Genomic DNA, 22,739 nt, shown 5'->3' on the forward strand with positions numbered 1-22,739 from the left:
GGTTAAGTGTTATGTTTGCACAGGGCCTAAGAGTTGTCCCCCTTCCAAGCATCATCTGCAAGATGTAGTTCTCCAAATAGTATATACAAAAATGCATATATTAGGGGAATGCATTCATACAAATGAATACATTATTCAATACAAAAAAGCATTGTATTAGGGAAAATTGCTTGCAAAATGTGTACATTAGTCAAACCTATATACAAAAATGTTTTTTTGAAGAAATTTGCACTAAAATCCTGATGAATGCAGATTGCTGCAGAAATGTGGAGAACTGAATTTAAGATTAGAAAAATGAGAAACAGAGAAAACTGAACTGACAGATCCTTCCACCCCTAGCTTTGGCTCTATAAGAACATGAACCAACTTAGCAAACCAACGTAAAGGGAATGGTCCCACATCATGGTTCATCATCATGAAGTACTAGTTCCCTCTATTCAGCACTAGTTAGGCCTCGTCTTCAGTACTGTGTCCAGTTCTGGATGCTGCATTTTAAGGTGGATGCAGACAAACCGGAACAGGTTCAGAGGAGGGCAACAAGGATAACTGGGAGACTGGAAACAATGCCCTGTGAGGAGAGACTGAAAGAACTGGACATGTTTAGCCTTGAGAAGAGAAGACTGAGGGGAGAGATGATGCACTCTTCAAGTACCTGAAAGGTTGTCACACAGAGGAGGGCCAGGATCTCTTCTCGATCGTCCCAGAGTGCAGGACACGGAATAATGGGAGGACACGGAATCGAGTAACAGGAAGCCAGATTGTGACTGAACATCAGGAAAAATTTCCTAACTGTTAGAGCAGTACGACAATGGAACCAATTACCTAAGGGGGTGGTGGGCTCTCCAACACTGGAGGCATTCAAGAGGCAGCTGGACAGCCACCTGTTGGGTATGCTTTAACTTCGATCCTTGCATTGAGCAGGGGGTTGGACTCGATGGCCTTCTAGGCCCCTTCCAACTGTACAGTTCTATGATTCTATGACCACTTACCGTTCCATGATAGTTTCTGTACAAGGGCATTTTTAAGAGGTTTGTTAAGTAATCTTCCAGTTGTTTCTGCAATGGAAACAGAACAAAGTTGAGAGGGTGCCAAAATTCTCAGCTGCATCTCATAACGTCCTTGGATTTATATTATTATTTAGAAACAGAAAAGCCTAAGCAGGACAAACAAACAAACAAGCCTCTATTTGAACTAGTCATGTGCATATAGCTATTGCTTACCCGCACTGAGAACAACTGAGAAGCAGTGGAAGAAGGAAATGAAGAGCAGATACTGAACAAGGGAACAGGTAGGGAAGGACCAGAAAGTTGACACTCGTATGGAGAAGTGAAAGGAAGATAGTGCAAAGAATTAAGGAAACAGAGTGTTGAAGCATCTTTTGCAATTATCTTGTAAAGATTATCAACAGGGATCCCAATCTTGTAAACTGGTCGCTCACTCCACTCCTTCCACATAATGTATCTAACAAGTCAGATTATTCATCATTGATTGATTGATTGATACTTTATTTTTACCCCGCCCTTTTTCCAAACTGGAACTCAGGGCGGCTTACAAATAGAACTACATGTAGTTAAAAACATTAAAAAACCATACAATTAAAATACAATTCAACACTCATCATGGTGAACGTAGCAAATAGACACTTCAAAGCATGTTAAAACTGTAATGCACAAGACTATGAGCAAGTTCACGTCTGCATCTCTTCATACATGCATCCCCCAACCCCAGCCACCAACAGTGCAGTTTCAAGATAAAGTGTAGGCGTACTGCATCTGTTTAACCCACTCAAGGAGCTTTCTCATTTTCCTTTCTGAACTTGCCAGTTCGACTGAAAAAATCGGCAGGCAAAGCAATCTTAACCGGAGCCTGGGGGAATCAGAGCAAAGGAGTTACAGTTACATCAGAAGCCCTGCCAACTCATGCTGTGGGGGCAGCAGTTTCCTTTCCTTGCAAAGTCAGCTCCAGGCAGGTGTAGTATGAATCCAAAGCCCTGGAATCCAAAGCCCAGCACATCTGCCCTGAAACACCCCATCCGGAAGCTTTCTTTGCTGAAATGCTGATAATTACCAGCAGCTGCTTGGGCATAGCCCAGAGGCCTCCAGCACTGTGCAGCCCCCCCCAAGGGCTCCTTTCAGCTGGTGGAGGCTGGCAGAGAGGAATCTGCACACCATCTTAATACTCCTCACCCCAGCCATCGACTTGAGGAGTTACGTCTTCAACCTATTGCAGCGCTGGGAAATCTCAGGCCCAGGGGTCACCTGTGGCCCCCCAAGCCTCTCTGTCTGGTGCTCAGGACTCTCCCCAGGCCACACCCCTCACTGGCTCTGCTTCACACCTCACGTATTTCTGCCTGGAACTCTGATAATGCCTCCTGCTTGCCTGCATGGCTGGATAATAGAGGGGGGTACGTGAATTTGTGTAGGAAGTAGCTTACAGTACAAAGGTGACATTTATGTTAATTGCTCTGCCCACTTTTCTGCTGGCTCTGCCCACCACTTCCATGTGGCCCCCGGGAGGCTGCCCAGAAGGGAATGCATCCCTTGGGCTGAAAAAGATTCTCTGCTACTGATACTGACATCACCCTCTTGATTGATTGATTATGTATTTATTATTTGATTTATATCCCGCCCTTTCTCCCAGTAGGAGCCCAGGGCAGCAGACGACCCCGGAGAGGCGCTTTGAGCAACAGAATACTGTCAATAAGAGGAAGGATGCTTACTCTTCGACTGGACAGGTGTTCTTCTCTGACCATGTTCTCAGAGGTGCGTGGTAGGTTTGGCATTTGCCTGGCCTCTCCCCTTTTGATGGTCTGTCTTCGGACTGTGTGTCTGAAAAATACAACGTCTAGATTGTTTTTTCCCCATCCAACAGAACATCAAGGTGGGTGGGAAGGTGCCTCTTCTAATGCAAAATTACTCATTGTGAAAATACTCTCCATCTATGAGCAGTGATAAAAAAATAAGAAGCCACGTTATGCCTACGTTAAGCTCTACTCTGTATGTGCAGCTGGAACTTTGATTCTTCAATCCCATCACAATGTCTCAGGGGAGAGCTACAATAACCCATCATAAGATTTTATTCCCGGAACTATTCTGTAAATGTAATCTGAACTACAGTGGTTTTCCCTAGACCTCCCAGTAGATCATCCTTCATCAACCAGGTACCCTATAGATGTTTTGGACTACACTTCCTAGCAGTCCCAGCCACCACACACCAGACTGATGAAGACTGCAGGAGAAAATAACCAGGACTCCAATTTTCTTCCTCTGGACTGCACTATACATAATTCTGCCATCCCTATCCTCTGGCTAGTTTGAATGGAATGTCTCCTTAGTGCTCTGTTCTAGGCCTTGAAGCTGATGAACATCTTTCAAGAACTACCAAGATCAACCAGCACTTAAGCAAGCATTGGAGTGGGCCTTCTGCATGAGAGTTCTTAATGGCTTACAAACCATGATCCTAATTTTCATTTGTCCTCTGTTGCTCAGCAGCCAGTTCTGATATGTTGAATTATTATATTTACTGAATTGTATAGATTTGTTTGGTTTTGCCCTCTTTATAAGGTGTTGTGTTCTTTCATATGATTTTATTTATAGAAATATCTGCTACTTTTTAATGCTGTTTAATGCTTTGAGCTCAATATTGCTGTTGGAAAAGTGGGATACAATTATTTATCTAAAACAATCATATGTTTCCTAAGACCATTCAACCTTAGTTAACCACTTCTTGGCCCTCTGAGATTTCAGAAAGCATTCCCACACACTTTCAAACAGTTACAGCCATACGGGCTGGAAACTTGGTTTAAAAGCCAAAGAAAGCCAAAGTGGTGTGGTGGTTAGAATATAGGATTAGGATGAAGGATCAATGCAGTAATCCAAATTAAAGCATACCCGACAGATGCTTGTCCAGCTGCCTCTTGAATTCCTTCAGTATTGGAGAGCCCATCACCTCCCTAGGTAATTGGTTCCATTGTCCTATTGAGTCCTGTGGTACCCTGCTTGTTACCTCCCCCCACTTTGAGAAGGAACTACTGATAAGCACTCTTTGAATACAATTCTGTAGCTAACTGTTCCTTTTATTCCTTGCCCCATTCATTTTAATCCAGATAATCTTGGTGGAGCTACAAAACTCATCCTTCTGTATTTCTGTGCAGAGACACATATTTTTAACATATAGCATGACTCCACCTCCCTTTCTATTCCTTCTGTTCTTTTTGGACAAGTTATATCCTTCAATCGTTGTATTCCAGTCATGGGAGTCATCCAAGCAAGTTTCAGTTATACCTATCAAGTTGTATAGTATACATAGTATATAGTATCAACATTACAATACTTGGCATGAGTGAATAAAAATGGACGGGAATGGGACATTTTCAATCAGGCAACTACAAAATATTTTATACAGGAAATGAGAAATTAAGAAGAAACAGGGTTGCTTTAATAGTGAGAAGTGATGTAGCAAAAACAATTAAGAGCTATAATGCAAGGTCTCAGCGAGTGATATTAATGAGATTTAATGGGAAACCTATTAACATAAACATCATCCAACTCTACGCGCCAACAGCAAATGCAGAAGAAGAGGAACTGGAGAGATTTTATGCAGAAGTAGAGGAAGAAATTGATCACACACCTAAACAAGATGTGCTGATAATCATGAGGGACTGGAGTGCAAAAGTAGGGAACAGAGAAGAACTAGGAATTGTGGGGAAATGGGGGTGGAGATAGAAATGAAGCAGGAGAAAAACGTAACGAATTCTTCAAATGCAAAGATGTATCACTGAACACTAAAGTCAGGATCATCCAGACCATGGTTTTCCCGATCTCTGTATGGATGTGAAAGTTGGACAGTGAAAAAAGCGAGTAAGAGAAAAATCAATTCATTTGAAATGTGGTGTTGGAGGAGTGCTTTGCGCGGACCATGGACTGTGAAAAAGACAAATAACTGGGTGTCAGAACAAATTAAACCAGAACTATCACTAGAAGCTAAAATGATGAAACTGAGGTTATCATACTTTGGACACATGATGAGAAGACATGAGTCACTAGAAAAGACAATAATGCTGGGGAAAACAGAAGGGAGTAGAAAAAGAGGAAGGCCAAACAAGAGATGGATTGTTTCCATAAAGGAAGCCACAGACCTGAACTTACAAGATCTGAACAGGTGGTTCATGACGGATGCTACTGGAGGTTGCTGATTAATAGGGTCGCCATAAGTCATAATTGACTTGAAGGCACATAACAACAACAATCAAGTTGTAATTACCCTCCTGTATTAAGTGTTCAAGTTCGTCCTGTTTGTTTCCCATATTCTGGGCATTAGTATACAGACATCGAATACCACGTGATTTACTTCCTTCCTACATTTTTATGAAGACTGTTACTGAGCTCCTTTAGAGCCGTTCCCTCAGTTCCTCTTACTGTGCACAAGCCTTTGTTAATCGATACCAACAAGTTTACATCTCCCTCACCCTTAGGATTCAGTTTAAAGCTCTCCTGATGAAGTTATCCATGCTGTGGCCAAACACATTCTTCCCAGTCCTTGTGAGGTGCAACCCATCCCTTGCCAGCAGTCCATTTTCCAGGAGCCGTAGCCCATAGTCCCAGAATCCAAATCTCTCGCATCGGCACCACCTTTGTAGCCAGTCATTCACCTGGAATATTTTTCTTTCCCTTTCTACTCCCCTTCTAAGTACTTGTGGTAGAGTGGATGAGGGCTTTTTGTCTAGCTGGCTTTATTATATTTTAAATATGAATGATTTTAATGCTTTGATGGATTTATTTTATTGTGTATTTTAATTATGTATGTATTTTTATAATGGATTTTATACTTGTAAACTGCTTAGAAGCCATTTTGACATGTAAGTGGCATATAAATTAATTAAACAACAACAACAATAATCACACAACCACAACCCTCATCATAACATTCTGTATCTTACAGAACCTCGGCACAGCACAGCCATAGACACTGCACCAGTGGCTGAAAATGCTTTTGGATCTCCATGCAACCCCCACACCACAAAACAACCATTGTCTGGAAAGGCTTCGTGCTGTTACCTCCTTGTAGGGATGGGAATCCGTATAAAAGCTTTGTATCTAAGCAGTTCCCTGTGGAACTCTTGGAAGTGTTTGAATTTCCTTTTCACTTGCCATGTAAATTCCCCATGTGTCAATTCAATGGTGTAAACATGTGGACTCGGTACCTTCAAGAAGGAACAAAAAATCAAAGATTCAAATTAGCTGTAAGCGTTCTTTCTTTCTTTCTTTCTTTCTTTAGCTGCTATAACCTCACTGCATTCTAAAACAATTTATTTACAATGGCTTTGCTACAGTAGGCTAAGTCAGCACAGAACTAAAATGAATGTCACAGCTTCCTAATATAGTTAAGGTTTCAGCATATTCAGTGAAGGCAAGGATTTATCCTGAGTATGCAGCATAGAAAATGAGAATATTCTGTGGAAAATAATTATAAATTGATCCCCCAAACCAAGAGAAGCAAGAAGACAGTTTACCAGTTTCACAACCAGTACACAAACACCCTGTTACCAGGAACAAACTATCCATTTAACTGAAAAATGGAACCCACCCGCTCTCCATAAGATATATAGCATATATTCTCTAACCATGGATGCCCAGGTGTTGTTGGACTCCAGCTCCCATTATTCTAAGCAGCATAGCCAATTGTCAGAGATAATGGTACATGTGACCCAAACATATGTGGGAAACCCAGGGTTGGGGAAGGCTGGTATCAAGGATTGACCCTGAACCTGGGAGACCTAGGTCCAGATCTGGCCTTCGTCATATACAGAGGGGCTATATGAACAATCCATGGCACTACAAAATCTCAGCAGAGCTAGGAAAGACCTCTACCTGAGACCTTTGAGGGCTTCTGCCAATCTGAGTAGCCATTACTGGGCTACATGGACTCATGATCTTGCACATTAGAAGGGCCTCCTTGTAACCTTAAGCGTGAGGACTACCCATTTGGTACTCCACACATTTCCCTATGCTTCCTCCCTCACATTGATGATCAGTGCTGGAAATCAGTATGCCAACCCTTTGTTTTCAACATAGTTTTTCTGCTTCTCTAATAAGAGCCCCCCCCCCCAAAGTATATCTCAGCCTCAAGTTGATGTGCTTCTTCTTGCTTAGTCTAAATAAACTACAGGTCATACATGACAAGAAGACAGAGACAGACATACAATGAACAATTGTATTTTTGACTCAGGAAAGTTCACTAGATTCACTGGATACCACAGGAGGTGAGAGTGCTCTTGTGCATAGGCCCTGCTTGTGGGCTTCCCACAGTTTATTTCTGGTAGGCTACTGTGAGAACAGGATGCTGCACTAGATGTGCCAGTAGGCTCTTCTTATATTCTTAAATTAAAACAAGAGAATCCCTGTCTTTAAAAACTTGGGGATTCCATTTAGTAGTTAGTGTGTTCATTAGTTTCTAAAGATGGCACATAAATGACCTATCGTTTGGAATAGCCGTTTTCTATGGATCAGGTTAAAAGGTTGTTAAACTATGCTTTATACATTTTTTAAAATGTATGTCTTGTAAGACAATTAGTTTGCAATTTTATTTTCATGCAACCCCACCATCCCACCCACAAGCTTAGCAACATAACATGGATGCATCATGCAATATGCACTGATTTTTTTAAATAGCGCTGCTGTGACGAACAAGATCTGACCTTTGTTGTTGAGGTAAAACGCTCCACTTCCAGAACTCGCACTCGGATTGGAAACCCAGTGAGGTAGATCTGTATATGAGCCTCTTTAAATCCTTTAGTGTTATAAATGGCAGAGAATGGAATGCCCACTGCAAGTGATGAGATGGCAGTTTTAGTATTGGCTCTTTAAACAGGTCTTAAAGCACAACTTGAAACATAGTAGGCAAAAGATTAATGTGAAAATAGTTAAATGAGATACATAGAAATCACAACACCTAGACAAAACCAGCTGAAATCTACCGTTAGAAGGTAACTTACTTTAATTGCCACTCAATTTTACTCAGAGTGGAATTCAAAGCAAATTGGATTCCAAGTTTCTCATATCTACATCATCATCATCATCATCAAAATTGATATTTTTAAATTAATTTTATTTCTTATCCACCCTTTACCATAAGGGTGATGATGATGATAATAATTTCTTACCCATCCTTCATCGTAATGTCCCAGGGTGGGTTACAACAGTATAACAATACATCAGTTAAAAAAACATACAACTGGAAGAATTGGATGTGTCCTAAAAATATCTCTCAGGTGTTAAAGTCCAGGGTAAAGAGGTGCATCTTCAATGCAATTAGTTTCATTGATGTAAATAGGACTTAGCCATGAACAACAGCTACAGGGGGAAAATATATTTCTGATCATCGCACCAAGAGTGGATAACCCAGAGGCCACATAATGTCCCCCAGAAGCTGCTAAACATATCTGTGAGGTGCACACTGGCACTCAGAAGACTGACCAGCCCTCAATTTGGCCCTGCAGTACACAGAGTCAGAATATGATGTTAAAACAGTTTTTTAATTGTGGAAAATACCACCCTCAACTAGATGAAATCTACTGTCAGAATGTAATTTACTCCAATTGCCACTGAATTTCATTCAGAATGGAATTCAAAGCAAATTGGGAGATTCCAAGTTTCTCATCTTTCTGGTAATGACTATGCCTCAGTTCTGGCATACTTCAGCAGCTGAAGGAGATAGGAGAATACTGAGAGGACTGCATCACTTCTGAGTCCAGGTCAGCAGGGGTAACCTTTTTTAATATTCCTCTGTGCAAAAACTGCTATACCTTATATACAGTATTTAAAAATATTTATACCTTACTTTTTCCTTAAAAACCACCCAAAGGGGATAATAAATGCAAATAAGCAAAACAATAAGCAAACCTAATAATTAATACAAAACAGTCCAATAAAAAAATTAACCAAACAGCAGAGAAGGTAAAATCACAAGAATAAAAACAATCTAGTGGAAATTCTAAAGGGACAGGAGGGATGCAAAATCTGTGAACAGACCACCACTTCCAAAGCCCTACCAGCTAGTGCTAGCCAGGGTGTGCGATGTCTGGTGTGTGTGTGTGTGTGTGCACATTTACCTTCCCCCCAGATGGATTTTTGGGTTTTTTTCATTGCTCCCAATTGCTCCCAACTGGGGGGAATTTGTAGCACCAGCTCCAGGCTACCTTAGCAGGACTGCAGTTCTTGGGTCTCTCCAACAAACAAAGGATTCTTGGATCCAGTGCATCACTTTTCCACTACTGGTTCCAGTTCTGAGGTGAAATTGTTATGCAACCTCCAGGCTGGCATTGGTGTAGTCTGTGTATGTGTAATCTTGGAACCTCACCATCAAACAGAGATCTTCGATCCCATACCTGCCCCACTCACAGATCAGTTTTGGGGCCTAACACCAGCTATCATTAGCAAAAGAATCACCAGCAGTAGATCTACCACCTGCAGAACTATTCACAGCTGTAGCGGAGGCCTCAATAGTGAACATGCACCCGGACTTCCCAGGAGGATCCCTCCGCCTGTGCAGCCTCTGAGACGGCTCCTGTCTTGGATGAAACTTTTTCAGTTTTAAATCCAGTCAGAAGGGTCTTTTTTGACTGGGGATAATTTCTTCCGGATAAGGAAGAAACGTGAGATTTTCCACACAGCTTTGTTGTGATTGTTGGAGACTGGAATTCGTCAGAATTGTCTGTGAAAGAAGGTCTTCCAGCAGCTCGGACGGAGTGAGGATTTCTAGCTAGCTCAGCTGAAAAAGTGACCCTTTTTTTTTCTTTAAAGGAAAACGGTCTAACAGGCAAGCATTCTCCTGTCTATGCTTATTACTTTCTTATCTATACAGCTAAAGAGATTTGTCAAAGAACTAGCAATTAAGAAAATCTGGGTGAGTCAAAACTTTCCTTCTCTTTTACTCACGGAAGGGGGAAGAAAATAAAAATAGCCTATCTTTTTTTATTGCAAAAAGCTGACATGGAAAATAGCATTATAAAGATTACAACGGATGAGAGTTTTCTTTTTGATTTATAAGACTTTTGTGTAATATATGTCTGGGACTATTTTTTCTGATCTATTTTTTTTTGACGAATCTGCTCATTTTTTCTGCTACTAGTTATTTGGACGCTGTGAACTAAAGATGTTTTTGCAGTTCTGGGCATATAAGAGATAAGGGCTGTCTAGAGTGTGACGCCAGTTGGTTTGAAAGATTAACTCCTTTGTAACTGGATAAAGAAATAAACTGCTCTTTGCTTGGGACATTGAAAATTGAAGGAGTTTTGTTCCTTTGGCTTTAAGAATGACAATTAAGAAGATCATGGATGTACAAGAAGGGACTTTATCTTTAGACATGTTTCAGAAAATAATGAATGGGATTAACTCAATAAAACAAGAACTGAGAAATAATAGTCAAGCATTGAGAATTGAATTTGACGAAATGAGACAGGAGCTGAAAGAAATTCAGGATTCTATGAGAAAGGAGAATAAAGATGGATCTGGAAAACCAAAAAAGGATGAAAGAGAAATTAAAGGCAAGGTTCAAACTATGGAGATTGGATTAAATATGGATATGGAAAAAGATTTGGATTTCCTGGTTGTGATGGATCCTGGAGACAAATATTATGGTTTGGAACTCAGCGCTGTCCCTGAAGGAATTGAAGAGATTGGAGATAAAGATATTATCGGTTCAAAAAAATTCCTGGACTGGAAGGATTTGATGGAACTTGAAATGGAGAAAGCTAACAGAATTTATCCCTGTTTTGTGTCAATGGAAAAATCTTCAAGAGATGTGCTAGTGTATCATGTAAAAAAGAGGAACAGAGATGCGGCTTTGCAACAATACTTCAGTGATACGTTCGGAATTGATGGCAAGAAAATATCTGTGAAAAAGGAAATTCCTATCAGACTCTTATTATATGACTATGACAGCAAGATTATTGGGCGCGTAAAGATGGAAGATGGAACCAATACGGATAATGGAAGAAGAGCGATTTGAAATTACTGGACTTAGTAGACTTGATGAGTTGGATTAATTGACATGTTTATCTAGAAAAAAAATTGATGGACATATATCTCAAGGATTGGAAACTTCTCTTTGACTTTTTGTGGAAGAATAAAATGATATGATGTTAATGAGATTTGTAACCAATTAAGATAACCGCTGGAGGAAGGTGATTTTATAATCTATTAAGATACAGGCTTGTTATATATTATAGACTTATAGCTGAACTACGACAAATCGGAAGTCAATTTTTTATATATATTTTTTTCTTTTTCTTTTTTTGTATTAGTTATGGATTTGTGTTTTTTCTTTTTGTATTGTTTTGGTTTTGAAAATTTGAATAAAAATTAATTGGAAAAAAAAATAGTGAACATGCACCCGCAGAGAGGCATCCTAGCCCTCCAACCAGAGGAGCTGGAGGTTAGGAGTTCTCTACCCAGCCCAAAGCTCTCTAAAGCAATCCAGTTTTAACAACCCATCTGAAGTCCAAGTTAGCTGAATTTCTGTGAAGTCCCTATTCCAGGTACCCATCTATCCTCAGAAGACAAGGGAGACATAGAGCAAGAGTCTCAGGTGATGGCCTACATAATTAAATTATAGATAAAAACAGCTGAAATCCACAAAAAACTAGTGTTATACATGCCAGGAATTGTCCTATCATAAATAAGGATCAGGGTTTTTTATCTGAAAAAGTACAGAAAAACTAAGAGCAAATTGATGGCATTACTTCTGAAGTTATTAATTCACACATCAAAGTCCCCACGCATTCCCCGACAAAGATTTAGCAGCGACTGAGATGTGTGATAATGTCGACAGCATCTGTTAAAGAAAATACGCTTCACAATATTTACTGCTACACAGCAAAGCAAATGAATTCAAAATTAAACTCTGCTTGTTAAACAATTGGGAGCACAGGCTGCTTGGTGAAGCAGTTTGCTTTATTTACTGTGCTATGTTTGCTGAATTGCATCCCCACATAAATTCTGAGGAATTCAGTGTGAGTCTCAGGGAAACCAGCGGAAATTAGGAAGCCAGAAAAATAAATGACATTTCAATAATGTCTGAGCTATTTGTTTGTGGTTAATTCATTTAGGCAAGTCAAAGATCGGAAAGTGATTAAAGAAGGAAAACATTATAATTTAAGTAGCAATACAAAGGAGGCAGCCAGCTTGGCAGAGTAACAAGCTTCCATTGAGTGCAAAGGAGAATGAAGGTTTCCCTGCTCAACATTCTTACTCAAGAATGATTATTCAATTACATGTGTGCTAGGTTCTGTACGGTTTACAAAAATGCACATAGCCATTTCAGGCATCTTTCCAGGAGTCGAAGATCATTTTATGCTGACAGGTAGGGATAGAAAGATCTGTCAATTATAGTTCTCTCAGTTTCTTATTTTTCCTATTTTAAATTCAGTTCACATTCCTGCAGCAATTTGTGATTTTTTAAAAAAATCCTTGTGAAAATTTTTCAACATTTTAGTGTGAATTTCTCCTAGTAAACACATTTTTGTATGTTCTGACCTATGTACACATTTTTAAAACAATTTCTCCTAACATATATTCTTATTATTGATTTATTTAATTAATTAATTAAGCTTATATACCGCCCGACTAGCAACAGCTCTCTGGGCGGTGAACATTAAAAATACAATAAAAATAACACAAAACTGTACACAAAACTGTACAGTCTAAAATCAAAATATAATAATTTAGAATTCACAGGAATTAAAATGCCTCAGAGAAGAGAAAGGTTTTAACCTGGCGCCGAAAAGATGATAGTGTCGGCGCCAGGCGCACCTCCTCGGGGAGACCATTCCATAGTTCGGGGGCCACCACTGAGAAGGCCCTAGATCTTGTCACCACTCTCCGGGCTTCCCTATGAGTCGGAACCCGGAGGAGGGCCTTCGTAGTAGACCGTAGTGTACGGGCCGGTTCATATCGGGAGAGGCGTTCCGACAGATATTGTGGTCCCGCGCCGTATAAGGCTTTATAGGTAAGTACCAACACTTTGAATCTGGCCCGGAAGCATATTGGAAGCCAGTGCAACTGGGCTAGCACAGGTGTTATATGCTCAGACCACTTAGTTCTTGTTAGCAGTCTGGCCGCCGCATTTTGCACTAGCTGTAGCTTCCGAATCGTCTTCAAAGGTAGCCCTACGTAAAGCGCATTGCAGTAGTCCAGACGCGAGGTTACCATAGCATGTACCACTGATGAGAGGTCCTCCTTACTCAGATAGGGACGTAGCTGGGCTACCAACCGAAGTTGGTAGAACGCATTCCGGGCCACCAAGGCTACATGAGCCTCAAGTGTGAGAGAAGAGTCTAAGATGACTCCCAGACTACGAACCTGTTCCTTTAGGGGGAGTGTAACCCCATCCAGGACAGGGTATATATCCACCATCCGATCAGAGAAACCATCCACCAACAGCATCTCAGTCTTGTCAGGATTGAGTCTCAGTTTGTTAGTTCTCATCCAATCCATTGTCACAGCCAGGCAACGGTTCAGCACGTCGACTGCCTCACCTGAAGAAGATGTAAAGGAGAAGTAGAGCTGCGTGTCATCAGCATACTGATGACAACGCACTCCAAAACTCCTGATGACCGCCCCCAGCGGTATGTTGGTATGTTATTTTCTGCTAATATATTTATTCTTATGCACATTTTTATCTAATATATTCATTTTTGTAAACAGTGTTTACTTGGAGAACTGCACCACAAAATTCTTCATCATTATCACACATCTCAATTGCTGCTAAAACTTTGTCAGAGAACTAGAATGCATGGGGACTTTGATGTGTCCTTAATAATTTCAGAACTAATGCTATCAATCTGCAAATTTCAAAGGATGGCTGCATTTGGGTTATCATATTGTTTCAGAAAGAACAAATTTCATAGATTTGCCTTTACATGCAAACTGAACAAAAATTTTCTCCCATGCCTACCAACACGCCTTTGCTGTTGTTTACTTTTTATTTTGATTATCCAGTCACTGTAATTATTATCTGTACTTTTATTTTTATTCTTAAATGGTGTTTTATGATTTAACATTGTAAATCACCCTGATATTTTATATGGCAATACAAAAATACTTCTATAAATATAGTTAAATAAATGTGTATTTGTGTGTGTGCAACACTAGAAGTTGACTTGCATGATGATTCAGGCCCTCCAGAGACTCTCTACCAGCCCATGAGGTACAAAGCGCTGTTGCCAGAAGGAAAAATTGGCCACCCTGCTATCTATGCATGAAAAAAACGTGTTTTGCATATAGCACGGCATTTAGGTAATTTTAGACCCAGGGCTTAATGTCTTAACAGCATTCCCCTTAGATACCACTTGAACAGGTGAGAAGCCAGACCTGCTCCATTGAGGGGCCCTCTTGCTCATTCTGCTGAGTGGGACCTTGGACTTTGCCCCCAAAGTCCTATGGTGATAGAATCACAGTTTGCCAGAATTTGATAAAGATTATGCATGTGTAGGAAGTGGATAGAGAAAGTTTTTCTCCCTCTCTCATAACACTAGTACTCGGTGACATCCAATAATAATGTTTTTCTTCACTCCCACAATTCGCTCCCACAAATGTAGTGATGGCCACCAACTTGGATGGCTTTAAAAGAGGATCAGACAAATTTACGGAAAGTAAGAGGCTACCAGTGGCTGTTAGCCATGTTGGCTGTGTTCTGTTTCTACTTTCAGAGGAAGTATGCCTCTAAATACCAGTTGCTGGGAATGGCAGGGGGGGACAGTGGTTTGCATTCAGGTCTTGGATGGGGGCTTCTCATAGACATCTGGTTAGCCGCTGTGAAAACAGAATGGTGGACTACATGCAGGGCTGCTGCCAGGCATGCCAGGGTCCTTGGGCACCAGATTGCCCCAGGCCCCAGCACCCGCATGCATGCACACCACACTTACCTACCTACCTTCCACGATCCGCAGCAGCAGCTTGCCTAAGAGACTGATGCCACCTCGCATCCCTACCATCAACCAAGATGGCAGAAGGTGAATCAGCCTCTTAGGGAAACCTTGGCCACCATATTGGTTGATGGCAGGCTTGTGCCTGCAGCGCAACCAGCATTTACATCAAGGGAGAGGTAGGTGGGGTCTCCACGGCATTAGGGGGGTGTCTGGGAGCTCCCTCTCCGCGATCCGCGGTAGGGGCGGGAGCCGACACTGCCGCAGATCGCTACCCACCCACCCTAAGGAGGGTGGTCAGCCAGGGGGCCCTTGGCCAGGGCCTGACCTGGCTGCCCTCTGGCGCCGGCCCCAACTAGATGGGCCATTAACCTCATGAAGCAAGGCTCTTCTTATGTTCTTATGTTGGTACTACTGGGTGCAAATGTTAGCATGCTGCAGAGCATCACAACATCCATCTTTCTGTTTTTTTAAGGCAAATGCTTGGCCCTTATATATGTGCCTTAAAAGTATGGCCCAATGCCTGATGAAATCTCAGGTGCCAGATGAGAAGCTGCATAATATTTCTACTACTTACCAGACAGGAATTCAGTGCCTTCATAGCTCTTTTCCCCTTCCCATGATAAGCACAACCAAAACTGGTTTGACTCCCAAGCTTGGAGAAAGTCTTTAAAGAATAGCAGCATTTCAAAGAAAATATGGATTGTTTCATAGCAGGTAACGGAAGAAGGGATGCTATGATAACTGGGGATAAGACTTTTGGGGCAGAGGAAATAAAGAAATACTAGCCAAGGTGGGTGAACAAGAACCTTTGGGGAAGGGCTGTACCTCAGTGGTGAAGCACTTGCTTAGTATGCAGAAGAATCCAATTCAGTCCCTGGTATCTCCAGTTAGGACTGGGTAAGACTCCTGCTTGAAACCCTGGAGAGCCGCTGCTGTCAGTGTTGATAATACTGTACTGCGCAAGGTGATCCCATGGTCTGACTCAACATTATGCAGCTTCCTTCATTCAAAAGCTACACAGGTTACTGAAAACCCATCTTGTGACCACTAGAACTCCCATTCAACCTATTACTGTCTCTGCTGGAATTTTCCCAGGCACCACCCACATTTTGATTTTTTTCCCCGACCGTCAAAAGGACTAGCAACTTGATTTTTAGAATGAATCCTGATATCCTGAAGTTTGATTCTGCAGCAGAGGCCTTCTCCTACATTCTTGTGCCACTGACTCACCAGGTGCTTTCGGGTCGTGCAGCACGTCAGTGTCCACTTCCTCTCCTTCAAAATGGAGCTCCCTCGTGTCCAGGCTTTCAATTAAGTTGCTCATGTCGACCGCTATTTTCCTCAACGCTGAGGTATTCACTTTCTTTCCATCGCCCAGAGACATCTTAAAGGCTCACGCTCATGCACAGGGGGCTGTTTGAGAGAAGAAATGAGGCATTACTGCTACTATACCTGTTGCCTGCTGCAACATGAAAGCATGAGTGCATAGCCAAGGAATCTGTCAGCACGGCACATACAGTATGAACCTACCTGCACCCTTGGATCTTCTTCCGAGGCCCTTCTCCAGGTCCCCCCTCTAAGGGAGGTTCAGAGGGAAGTGACAAGGGAGAGGGCCTTTTCAGTTGTGGCTCCCCATCTGTGGAATGCACACCTCGGTGAGGTCCACTTTCACTGATATCACCTTTGGCACCAGGTAAAGATGTATCTTTTTCCCCAGGCTTTTGACAGACCGAGGTGATGTTGGCTGCTATTCACATGCTGCCAAAGCCTTCTGTGGCTGTATGAGGGTTGTTGCTGCTGTTTTCTTGTTTAGTTTTTATTAAATGATATATTTATTTGTGTTTTTAACAGTGTTCAATGGAGACCTTCAGGTAACAAGCGACTAAAAAATAACAACTAACAAGAACAAGAACACCAGCCTCCTCATTCCTTTTGCCCATGAGGGGATCTATGCAAGGGCTCTACGTATAGATCTGTAGTGCACACATACGCTTGATTACGGCAACATTTCTCCTCCTTTTTGGAGCTACAAAGATAATGCAAACTGAACCGATAAGGCAAAGCTGGGGAACTCAGTCCCAGGGGCCAAATGTAGCTCTCCAGACCTCTTAATCTGGCCCTTGGTATTCTCCCCAGGCACTACACCCTCTCCTCAGGCCATATCCTCACTGGTCCTGCTTTGCACCCTCCTTGAGTGTTTTTGCCAGGCTGGAATGAGTCCTTGATCTCTGCTTATGCCTCATGCTTGCCTGGATGGGCCATAATGAGGGCTGCATGAGTGTGCGAAGAAAACCAGCCTACTGTACAAAGGTAAAATCTACATCAGTTGCCCCACCCACTTTTGCTTCTGGCTCCGCCCACCGCTGGCATGTGACACACGCACCCCAGAAGGTTGGCCAGAAGAGCATGCGGCCCTTGAGCTGTCGAAGGTTCCCACCCCTATCTTTCATTTCGCACGCTAGTTTATATACTCCTCTGTCTGTCAAGTCCGACGGGGTCTCAAAGCAGGGATCCTGCGAGCAAGATCCAAGGACTTTATCTATACCACCCTACTGGAGAATGGTGTTGCTGGCCCTCCTTGCTGTGCTGCAGCCCCACCACTGAAGATGGTCACTGAGTGGATTTTCCGTAGCCACTTCAGCAGGGATCAGGTGGCATAAGGGGCCAAGAGGGTCCTCTCTGGTCCTTTAAAGTAGATGGGCAGAAGGTAAATCTGCATCTAACAGTAGATCTCTGGGTGAATTGCATAAGGGTTGTTAACTTCCAATTGTGTAACAACAACAGCAGCAGCTGCAAAGATTTTTCCCCCATCCTACCTTCTCTAAATTAAGTGGCTGAAATGAAGAAAGCTTGGGAAAACCTTGAGTGGAGTAGTATGTAAACAGGCTGTGAGCTCAGAATTGAGCAAATATTGAAAACAAATTCCTGGCAGGGTCATGGCAGCACATCCACCTTTTAAGCAGAAGGTCCCAGGTTCAATCCCCAGCATCTCCAGGTAGAGGTGGGAAGTGGGAGAGACCCCTATCCGAAACTCTGGAGAGCCGCTGCCAGTCAGTGTAGACAACACTATTTTCTATAGCTTCACATTACTAAATCACTTGTAACAACCCAATTCTAAACTATGCAGTTTAGATGATAAGGCCCTAGTGCTAACCACTAGGTTAGCACCATGGACCAATGGTCTGACTCACTATAAGACAGCCTCCTGTGTTTCTGACTGAGCAAGTGTTTAGAGATATCCTGTTCTTGTCCCTCAATTCATAATGCTAGAGACTGGAGTAAGGAAAATGGGACACATATGCTGGCTGAAGCAACTTTATATTGATAAATAAACAAATACCTCCCCCCCCCTCACCCGTTACCTCTTCCCTCCCTCCAGTTATCTAAAATTCAAGCATGGACTGCAAAAAAGACAAATAATTGGGTGTTAGTACAAATTAAACCAGAACTATCACTAGAAGCTAAAATGATGAAACTGAGGTTATCATTCTTTGGACACATCATGAGAAGACATGATTCACTAGAAAAGACAATAATGCTGGGCGTAGAAAAAGAGGAAGGCCAAAGAAGAGGTGGATTGATTCCATAAAGGAAGCCACAGACCTGAACTTACAAGATCTGAACAGGGTGGTTCACAACAGATGCTATTGGAGGTCACTGATTCATAGCGTTGCCACGTCCACCCTGGATCCTTGCCCATCTTGGCTGGTGAATGCCGGCAGGGCTGTAACCACCGGCTGGGCCAAAGAGGTGATAAATGCCTCCTTGAGAGAGGGAGTAGTCCCTGGTAGTCTCAAGGAGGCAGTAGTGAGACCTCTTTTGAAGAAACCTTCTTTGGACCCAGATGTTTTGAACAACTACAGGCCGGTGGCGAATGTCCCTTTTTTGGGCAAGGTCTTGGAATGGGTGGTCGCCGGCCAGCTCCAGGCGCTTTTGGATGAAACCGATTATCTGGATCCGTTTCAATCCGGTTTTAGGTCCGGTTTTGGCACTGAAACAGCCTTGGTCGCCCTGTATGATGACCTTTGTCGGGAGAGGGACAGGGGGAGTGTGACTCTGTTGATTCTCCTTGATCTCTCAGCAGCGTTTGATACCATCGACCATGGTATCCTTCTGGGGAGGCTCGCGGAGTTGGGAGTTGGGGGCACTGCTTGGCAGTGGCTCTGCTCCTACTTAGCGGATCGTCGCCAGAAGGTAGTGCTTGGGGAACATTGCTCAACACCCTGGACTCTCCATTGTGGAGTCCCTCAGGGGTCGGTCTTGTCCCCCATGCTTTTTAACATCTACATGCAGCCTCTGGGTGCGGTCATCAGGAGTTTTGGAGTGCGTTGCCATCAGTACGCTGATGACACGCAACTCTACTTCTCCTTTTCACCTTCTTCAGGTGAGGCTGTTGATGTGCTGAACCGTTGCCTGACCGCGATAATGGACTGGATGAGAGCTAATAAACTGAAACACAATCCAGACAAGACTGAGACACTGTTGGTGAGCTCTTTACCTGCCCAGATGGTGGATGTTCAGCCTGTTCTAGATGGGGTTACACTCCCCTTGAAGGAACAGGTTCGTAGTTTGGGGGTCCTTTTTGACCCTTCCTTGTCGCTTGAGGCTCAAGTGGCCTCGGTGGTGTGGAATGCGTTTTACCATCTTCGCTTAGTAGCCCAACTACGCCCCTATCTGGACAGTGACGATCTCGCCTCTGTTGTTCACGCTCTGGTAACTTCTAGATTGGACTACTGTAATGCGCTCTACGTAGGGCTGCCCTTGAAGACCGTTCGGAAACTTCAGCTAGTGCAAAATGCGGCAGCCAGGTTGTTGACGGGGACCCATTGGTCCGCGCATATAACACCTGTCCTGGCCCGCTTGCACTGGCTACCTATTTGTTTCCGAGCCAGATTCAAGGTGCTGGTTTTGACCTATAAAGCCTTACATGGTGTGGGACCGCAATATCTGATGGAACGCCTCTCCCGCTATGAACCTACCCGTTCACTTCGTTCAGTATCTAAGGCCCTCCTCCGGGTACCAACCCATCAGGATGCCCGGAGGATTGTTATTAGATCCAGGGCCTTTTCTGTGGTGGCCCCCGAACTATGGAACAGCTTACCTGAGGAGATACGCCTGGCGCCTACGGTACTTTCTTTTAGGCGCCAGGTTAAGACCTGGTTATACTCCCAGGCATTTTAACGTTCATGTTTTATATTCAATGTTTTTTACTCTACCTTGTTGTGACCTTGTATGTTTTATTGTAACTTTGTATTTTAACTCTGCTGTTCACCGCCCAGAGAGCTATTCGCTATGGGCGGTCTATAAATAAAATAAAATAAATAATAAATAAATAAGTCGTAATCGACTTGAAGGCACATAACAACAAAACAACATTTTAAAAGCCTTTGGTTTGTATAAATGTTTAACAACAAAGCACTCCATCATTTAAGAAGGGCCCATTTCTGTATTTTAAGGGATGCATCCCTTTAAAATATTCACAAGTAGACACCAGAATCCTTTCTCTACCATCACTGCCAAGTATTTTAAAATACTCCAATAAGCGACAAAATGTACCAGCACTTGAGTATTTTGTACACGAATGAAGGCTATGAAATGCCAAGTGTGGCGTGATACGAGGAAACTCTTGGGGAAGAGCCATAGCACAGTGGCAGAGTATTTTCTTTGCATGCAGGAGGTCCCAGGTTCAATTCCTGGCATCTACAGGTGGTTCTGGGAGGGAATCCTGGAGAGCCGCTGCCTGTCAGTGTAGACACTACTAAACTATATGGACTTGTGGTCTGACTCAGTATACTGTGGCTTCTTATGTTCTTATGTCTTGAGAGAAGTCTGGCTTATCAACTACCTTTCTCTGTGTGGCCAAACTGAATATACTTCTACAGTAGAGTTGCCAGGTTCAGGGCCTGAGACTGATCCTGTATCTTTAGGAGAAGAGAAAGTCAGCCAAGTGCAGGTGTTCTTGCAACACTGTAATGAGAAAAACCACAAGGTGGAATTCTCCCTTCCCCCTGCACAACTTTTAAAGATACAGAAGACCTCTGGGAGGCCAGGCTTTCAGGATCAGTCTCAGGCCCTGAACCTGGCAACCCTAATTCTGTGAGAAGCCACACATTTTCCCCCCTAACTTGTGTTTAGGGCTGGGGGAGAAATTTGAGTTTGTTTGCATTTTAATAAGAAACTATCTAATCTGTCCTTTTCAAACTAGTATGCAAACTGAAACACAATTATCCTTTGAAGTTCACACTTCTCCAAATTTTGTGATGCAGTTCTCCACCCAGACAATGTGTACAAAAATGCACATATTAGGGGGAAGTGTGCCTAAAAATGCGAAAACAACATACAAAAATGCACTATATTATGGAAAATGTCTCGCAAAAATGTGTATCTATTAGTGACAAGAATGTAAAAATGCTGACAAATTTTCATGAGGATTTTTAAATAATAATAATAATTTCAAATTGCTGCACCAGAGTGAAGAACTGGATTTAAGATGGGGGGAAATGAGAAACTGAGAGAAATCAAAATTATCTGATTCATCCATTCCTACTTTATTAAATTAAATTTATATCCCACCCTTCCTCCCAGAAAGAGTCCAGTCTAGCAAACAAGCCACAAAACATTAAAAACATCTATAAAACATATAAAAAACAGAACATCTTAAAAAACAACATAAAAACACATCTTTTAAAAAAACATGTGGTTCATATCCAGTGGTGCAGTTAAGTAATTTTTACAGCGTAATCCTAACCATGCCTAACTCAGAACTAAGTTCTATTTAATTTAGTGGAACTTACTCCCAGGTAAGTGGGGTTAGGATCACGGCCTTAGGCTCTGGACTTAATGGTCGGGGATGGGGAGGACTCTTTTAGATGGTAATGTATATGTGACATGCATACCTTCCCCCTCCACACACACACACACACACACACACAGTTTGTCTCCTCCACTCATTCTGCTGAGTGGGATCCTGCCTTTTCATCAGATTGAGATTGTCACATTTGGGTGGATCATATTCCCTAAAACTAAATAGGCTAGTGACTTGTTCTTCTTGTTCTATTCTGCTTGTTTGAGTCATCTGGGTGGGGTTTCTTCTCATTACATTCACAATTTGTCTTAAGAACTGTTAAAACATCTACAAACATTTTTTAAAAAATCAAATATCCTCACAGCCAAACATTTCAGGGTTGCCAGGAAAAATGGGTGGCATCCAGTTCCACTAGAACTTCCCCTCCCTCTGCACCCCCTGCTTGACCCCTAAATCTGTTTTGGGTTTCCCCCCAATCCTCCAGAGAAGATTTAGGGAGCAAGCGGGGACAGAAGAGGGCAGGGAATATCTGCTGTGCAACCAAAAGTCCTTGCGCACTAGTGGAACTGTTGAGTTGGACACCGACTCATATGTTTCAACATCAAATGCCTGGGTGAACAAGACTGTTTTTAAAGGCCTCCCAAATGTTAATAATGAGGAAGACAGGCGTGTTCTGCAGATGGGGAACCACCACCAAGAAGGCCTACTGAAAGTCACATGTTGAGACCCTAAGTTCTTTTGTATGATCTGTGGCCTATTCCAACCACATGGTTGCAAAACTATGTTTGGAAATGAAACAAAATTGAAACAGCAGCAACAGCCAGCAGGTTCTTTCAACACTTCCAGCTTTACTGTAGAGTAGCACACAAAATGATCTGGCTATCTGAGTAGAAAAAATTATAGCAGCAATATCTGTGAGGGCACCCAACCATTCTTTACTTGTTCCCAACGTTATCCATCAACCCTTACAGGGGTTAGTCCAGGGATTAATAAAGTTCATAGTTTATA

At 42.5% G+C, this 22,739-nt stretch overlaps 1 protein-coding gene across 4 annotated transcripts in view; it reads right to left on the reverse strand.

Annotated features, from left to right (window-relative positions):
- PLD1 (phospholipase D1) overlaps positions 1-22,739 on the reverse strand; it is a 201,921-nt gene that overhangs the window by 101,102 nt on the left and 78,080 nt on the right. For 3 of the 4 annotated variants that reach the window (XM_061637320.1, XM_061637319.1, XM_061637318.1), the window contains 5 exons: positions 16,157-16,339; positions 7,697-7,824; positions 6,057-6,202; positions 2,720-2,828; positions 990-1,055 (listed from right to left, as the gene is read on the reverse strand). In XM_061637320.1, coding sequence (XP_061493304.1) covers positions 990-1,055; positions 2,720-2,828; positions 6,057-6,202; positions 7,697-7,824; positions 16,157-16,310 — 603 coding nt within the window. In that variant the 5' untranslated portion in view covers positions 16,311-16,339. Of the gene's footprint in view, positions 1-989; positions 1,056-2,719; positions 2,829-6,056; positions 6,203-7,696; positions 7,825-16,156; positions 16,340-16,456; positions 16,491-22,739 lie in introns of those variants that run through there. The other variant, XM_061637321.1, reaches the window with a different exon arrangement.

Source organism: Rhineura floridana, chromosome 7 (assembly GCF_030035675.1).
Source record: "Rhineura floridana isolate rRhiFlo1 chromosome 7, rRhiFlo1.hap2, whole genome shotgun sequence".
Lineage (NCBI taxonomy): Eukaryota > Metazoa > Chordata > Lepidosauria > Squamata > Rhineuridae > Rhineura > Rhineura floridana.